This window comes from Nelumbo lutea, chromosome 1 (genome assembly GCF_056320005.1).
Source record: "Nelumbo lutea isolate HS-2025 chromosome 1, American lotus-T2T, whole genome shotgun sequence".
NCBI lineage: Eukaryota > Viridiplantae > Streptophyta > Magnoliopsida > Proteales > Nelumbonaceae > Nelumbo > Nelumbo lutea.
This window is the reverse complement of record NC_142684.1, coordinates 40,513,027-40,519,882: the sequence shown is the minus strand read 5'-3', so window position 1 is coordinate 40,519,882 and position 6,856 is coordinate 40,513,027. Positions and strand designations below refer to the sequence as shown.

The 6,856-nt window shown below is 39.8% G+C and overlaps 1 protein-coding gene across 1 annotated transcript; it reads right to left on the bottom strand.

Annotated features, from left to right (window-relative positions):
- Positions 1–5,097: 5,097 nt before the first annotated feature.
- LOC148874370 (large ribosomal subunit protein eL27x-like) lies at positions 5,098–5,872 on the bottom strand. Its single transcript, XM_088962109.1, has one exon. The coding sequence runs from the start codon at positions 5,776–5,778 to the stop codon at positions 5,371–5,373; it is 408 nt and encodes a 135-aa protein (XP_088818235.1). The 5' UTR covers positions 5,779–5,872; the 3' UTR covers positions 5,098–5,370.
- Between the last annotated feature and the right edge of the window lie 984 nt (positions 5,873–6,856).

The following is a 6,856-nucleotide window of genomic DNA, read 5'->3' as shown; positions in this document are numbered from 1 at the left end:
AAGGATATTACACAGAAACATACCAAGTGAACATAAATCAAATATGCACTTTTATTCATTTACAATAAACTCATAAAGTACATCATTTTGATTGAAACTAAGGGCATACAAAATTGTCTAACACGCCCAGCACAAGTTGGCAAGCCATGAATTCAACACCAAGTCACTAAGGGAGTTCATCGAGAAGACGTTGGAGGAAGTTGTGAAAGATTGCTTGATGTCGTTACTTGCATCTGCAATGGAAACAGGCCAAGTAGTAGACCTGAAAGACTTGTTAAGGAGGCTCGCCTTTGACACGATGTGCATGGTGTCGTTGGGAATCGATCCTGGTTGCTTGAATTCTTCGCTGGTTCTGGTCGGAGCTTTCGACATAGCCTCCGAGATACGCACCAGGCATGTGCATCTACTCCGATCTTCGCTGTATGGAAGATTAAAGGAGCACCGTATCTCAGGTCCAAGCGACGCCTCAAGTTCCAGGTGTTTCAATCCAGACCCAAGCTGTGCCTGGGAAAGAAGATGGCTTTTGTTCAGATGACGTAATGACTACGCTGCTGAAGCAATTCAAGTTCAAACTGGTTGGATTGGAGGAGCCGCTCTTGACGGCACACATGCCTGGTGGATTGAAGGTCCTAGTCCGATTGAGAAGTCGTCACTCGACTCACAAAACTTTTTGTTCTTCCTCGATAAACTTGAATGGGTATATACAGAAAACGCATAACCACCATATAAGAAGCTAAGGAACTCCTTTTTGTGGCTCTTAATGTGCTGCATTTTTATGACCAGTAAAAGGAACTTCAGTTTCAATAGTGATTATCTTATTGTCATCGATGAACTTATGACGAGAAATTGTAGAAGGATGTGAAATAGAAAAGACAGGTATGGGGTTTGAGGAAGTGGGAGCAAGATGAAGCAAATTTATCGTTTGATTTATAGATCTTCCTAGTGGTTTGTTAGAATGGGAATCTAAAAACAAAGGGGCCAAAAAACCAGAAGATGATGGACAAAAGGAAAATTCTGTAAATTGATTGGCATTTGAATGAGATTATGAAGAAATGGAAGATAGTGTTAATTTCTGTCTATTGGAAAGAATCGTTGAGAGACTTACTCTGGTTTCAAATATTTTGGTTTTGGGTAATTTTGTCCAAAAATTGTCTATCACCGATTTGGGTATTATCTCACAAACATCACCTTTAAGAGTTTATATAATAAATAGTTATTTATTACTTCAGTTTATTATTTTAATTAGATTTAATAAACTATTAATTTAGTTATAATGTTATTATTTTTTTTATTATTTTAGACACATTTTAGTATATTAGACTTTTGTAAGAGTGAAGTTCCTGAGCATTAGCGTCCAAAAAAATAAGTTTGCCCTGAATAAAGAGCAGATACAGATTTAGGTGGTTCACTGTCTTAAACAGTTAAACCTATCTTCTTAATATAAAAGGTTCTACTGAACGACCCCAAACTGCTAAAATATAAAAGGTTCAGCTATTGGAGGTAAATTTAGTGGTATCTAAGAACATAAAAGAGAATTCTCCAGAACCCATCAAAACAAAGAACAAATTTTCAACTCCACAACATCCTACAAGTTCTTTCTTGCATCAGATAATCATCTCAATAATAAACAAATGCCTAGGAATCCCACCTATAAACCAAACGATCATGATAATAATCTTTGGAAGAATTTCCTTCCTTGCTTTGTGTTTCGTATACCAGTTGATCTGCAAATGAATCGATAACTAAACAGAGCATAGAGCCAATATCTTCCATAATAAATAGATACTAGTTGACTGATTCAAACAACACATTTCCTATCAAAGCATCTTTGGACATCAGCTAAAAATAGAGGAAACAAAGTGTCTTTGGACACCAGTTGATCTGCAAATGAATCGATAACTAAACAGAGCATAGAGCCAATATCTTCCATAATAAATAGATACCAGTTGACTGATTCAAACAACACATTTCCTATCAAAGCATCTTTGGACATCAGCTAAAAATAGAGGAAACAAAGTGTCTTTGGACACCTTAAGGTCCTCCAATCTATTAACATACCTTGTGAAACCACTCCCTTCTGTTAATAGAGGGAGAGATCACTCATCATACATGATGATCCTTGAGAAAAGATGTGCAAAAATACCTCTTTTTGTACCCTCTCTATGGAAACTTATTGACAGAATGGAGGTGTTAGTAGCATTATTGAATGAAATTTTATCAATCCATCAACATTTCTTTAGGAGATCTTTTTAGATTAGTACATTTCCTTGGCAGATCTTGTTCTCAAGCATCTCATTTCTAAGATGCATGGTTGAACTTCCTTCAGAAACTACTCAAGCACAGATAATATTCAATTGTTGTCTATAATTATCTTGAACATTCACAAGGAATGATAGCATTTGCAGATTCCTAAACAAGTTTTAGTCCAATACATCATAGAGATACCCAGTTTTTGGAAGATTGAGATCTTCTTTCTTATGCAGACAGGAATACCCTCTCAATCCCAGTCAAACTAATTGTCTTGAATAAGCATCCATTTGAAACCACATTCTTAGACTTTATTTTCCACTGTGTGCTTCTCTCTGACTCACAATAAACCTCCAAATGAAGTTAAATAAATTTTTGACTCAGCCTTTCTTCTCCCACTGTTGAGACACAAATAAAGGGAATACATGTGTACAAGAAAAGGCCACGCCAACCTTTAAAGAATGTAACTAACAGCCAACCACTAGAACAAACTAACTAACAAACTAGACAAGTGGAGAGGCGGGTATAACAGAATTGCAACAGCAGTATATAAATAAAGAAAGGAAGCTAGGAGGGGATTATCGATTTGGGAATACAATCTCTCTCTCTCTCTCTCTCTCTCTCTCTCTCTCTCTCTCTCTCTCTCTCTCAGGAGGCAGGCTCCCTCAAAAGAATCCCTGAGTTAGGCAGTACCTAACACCCACTGAGATGAAAGATTCCTTGGAAGTGTACAAGGGCAACCATTATATGGAATGATCACTTCAAAAAATGAGAAATGGTGTCAACATCGTCATCAACTTGATCATGGTTAGAGTACCAAATCAGGTGCTTAGAGTAGAGTTCCAGACAGTAATGCAAACTCAGGGAGATGGTACAACTCTGGTACATTATGCATCAAATAAACAATTAGAGTTGGAACCACAAACAACTTTTTTGATGTAGACCTGTCAATGGGTTGGGTGCAGTGAGAGTAAATCAAGTCAGGAACTGATAAGGAAACAGGCCCAGTTCTAACTCAAGACCATACAGGGTGTAACTAAACAGAAACAGAACATTCCTATAATTAATCTGGCTTATTGTTGGTTATGACCAATAAGACTCGATTATAAATCATAAGCCTTTAGCCTGGTAATTTGACAATAAATATGTTAATAATCAGGACTCAAAATGCAGGCCTTGACCTGTATAATAGTAGTGTCAGATTGGTTTGGGTTTGTCAACACTACCTGGAGGTCCTGGACCATTAACAGCCATAAGCCCATACTCTGATGGTTACTCATTTGGGAATGGATGTCATCACTAGCAAAGCTATAGGAGAAGGGAAAGGAAGACAAGTTGGCTTCTACTTTTCAAGCGCTAAACTAGGTTTTTCTTTGGGATTGGAAAATTTTAAGTGGAAGGCAACTTATAAGTACCAATTAGATGGATGCATTCTGGTGGACAGACCATGGGCGCACAGACACCGCATTAGAAAGGTAAGGTTGCTAGGATACAGACTGAAATATTCATTCAACAGGGTTCCAAGATAATGTCAATGCTTTAGAAGGAAGATGAAATACTATTACGGTTGTATTTAGGAGGGCATAGATGTAGGTTGATCAGTATCTTCTGTATTGGCCCATCTCGTTATTCAGATGGGAGGGGGTCCACCACCTAACCTGAGATCATAAATAAAACCCCTTGAATCCATTGCTGGTTACTGATCCCCCACCGCCCGAAAAAAAACAAGGGCAATAAAAAAGTTATTGTCTAAACAATGGTCTGGAATATAATATTAAGGCAAAAACAACTACAATTGACAAGTTTCATTCCTATGTGAACAGCCTAATCTTCACAATGAGGAACTTATAGCTAACGTCAACAAGAACATTATTGTTTCCTTGTTCATGGATTCAAGCCCTTTCCATTGAATACAGTGACAATATGGACAATGTTGTCTGTCAATCAAGATTATTATGGGCTTCTCTTTTGGCCCATGGAATCTTGGAATGGATGAAATCGCCCCAGCAACACCAACAGAAAATGAAAATGGCAGAATGGTCATCTGGGCAAAGACCTGCCAGTAAGGAATAATAGGGAAGTTTTGCCTCATAAGATATTATCAAGGTTATTAGTCTACTTGCTCAACAACCTCTAAACAGTATACTAAAGGTGTTAAGTTAATTATATGAAGACTAAATCTTGACAATCCAATTTAACAAGACCAGAAATGGCCATGAACCTTCAGCCCCCATAAGCCAAATAGTAGCACCACAAAAATTATCCCCATAACTAACTATGGCACAAAGCGCACCTACAGCTGGTGGCAACACTGTACTAATTCTTTGATTCCAACTGCGACAGAAAAATGGGGTCAAATACATGTATTTATGCCCCTAAAAATCTAATCCATCTCCTAAACATACAACACAAGTGGGGGAAAAGGACTATTTATATAAAATATGTGCTAGATCAGTAGTAAATGGAATAAACCAGAGAAGAAACAATGCCTAAATAATGACATAGCACTCTAGGTAGCAATTACAAGTATTTATTTTACTCTGAAGCAAAGACAATAAACATTGAGAACAGACTCTGAAATTAATATGCGGACTCCAGAATGTAAAACAACAAAATCTACCGGACCACATTAGGGATAAAATGATGAGATTCTGAAACAGTACTTAGTAGGCAAGCAACGACTTCTAGAGAAATTCCTTCAAATATCCATTTGCATTATCTGCATAAGGGAGACAACTTAGCGAGGAACCATTTCAGTACTTCTTCCACCTTGACCTTAATATATCTAGTCTAAAATGGACAACCAAATCGTTCACATTCCAGCACCTCAAACATCACAAAGAAACAAAATTTTGATGAATGGGAGATCATATTAATTAAAAAGTAAAATCTCACCAATTGCAATAAACAGGACAGCAATTAAAGAAACCTCGAAACGAACTATTAACATATATAAGTGGACTGAAACCGAACTAGTTGATATCATTTCACTAACCAAACAAAAATTTGAACCATGAAATAAATTCTACAAATATTAGGTCAGAACCCAAGTCCCGGTCATTCACCTCTTCAGATCTAACGAAATAAAAATTCGCAGAGAGTTGCATTACTTAAACTTCTCGCTTAGAACCTGAGCTTGGTGAAGAACCACCTGTTCTTTCCGGTCTTGAACCGGTCCTCGAGTCGAGCTTTGACCTCCTTGGCGGCAGTAACTTTCTTGTCCCGAGATTGGAGCGTGTCGAGGGTAACGACGTCCTTGAGATCGACATCAAGGGTGTACCGAGTGGGCATTATGTGACTGTAATTCACAAGCTTCACAAAGGCTTTCACTCGGGACTTCTTCGCCGTCTTCTTCGCAGAGTCCTTGCGAATGACCTTCTTCGGGTACCTGGCGATCCCAGCGACCAAGCAGTGACCGTAGGGACGATCTCGGGTGCCCTCGTCGAAGGATCGGATGATGACGGCCTTCCTTCCGGCGTAACGCCCCTGCAAGACTATTACGGCCTTGTTTGGTTTCAAAAACTTCACCATCTTCGTCTGCTCTCTTCCCCTCGGTCCTCTCCCTTCCTTATTTCTCTGCTGCGCGTGGTCGTTGTAGAAGAGGGGAAGAAAGGGAATATAAGAAGGCTTTTAGATGTAGTAGGGTTTTCGGCCTTTGGGCTTAGGGCTTAGAAACGAGTTGCAGAATTCAGCCGTGCATTGGGAATATCTCCCATGGGCGGGAGGCTGCAGATTTGGTTTGCAACTGCCAAGGTCCGTATACGAGTCAAACCTGACCGACCCAACTAGCACAGCCTTAGAGATAGATGACATCTTGGGAACGTGTGGACGCCACTCGGATTATAAATTTCACGAGCGATAAAGACACGCTCAACCAATTTCAACCTCAAAAGTTGAGCGACAGCCCTCATGAGAAACGTCGGATCTGGTTGATATGAGCCGCCTGTGATCGGCCATAACGGTTATAAATAAGGGCCTTGGGTCTCATTTCCTTCGTCCTATTTTGAGCTCTCACGTTCTGGAGGTCACGTGCTAACTTTGGTATCTCTAGGTTGGCCATCCATTCTTGAGGTCGGTCTTCTTCTTTTTAGGTTAGTCATCTTCCCTTGCTTCAATTTTTCCTTTGTCTTTGTTCCTATCATGTCTAGTAGTAGTAGCTTGTTTGGCGAAGTGAGTGTGGGGTCTGATCGGGCTGAGGAGGGCACCTCGGCTCAAGAACTGGAGTTCAGTCCGGCCGAGGTGGGCACCTCGGTTTAGGACCAAAGAGCCTCTCATAAGAAGGCTTCATCTTCAAGCCGTGCACGTCGTCCTAGAGAACCAGACAGCTTCGGTCCTTTCACAATGTCCGTCGAGCAAATTTGTGCTCTAGCTTCTCAATACAAATTCCCTAACCATTATGGTTACTACCTTCCCTTAGAAGGTTTTCCTTGGGACTACGAGCATGAGGAGATAATCGTCTTCGTGGAGCACCTGATTGTCAGGCTTCTCTTTCCACTTCACCCATTGAAGTTTTAGAATTTTTTGATGTCACCATCGATTAGCTCCACCCGAATTTGGTTCGCACCCTGATCGGTACAATCTCTCTTTTTCATGCCTTCAACCTTCCCTT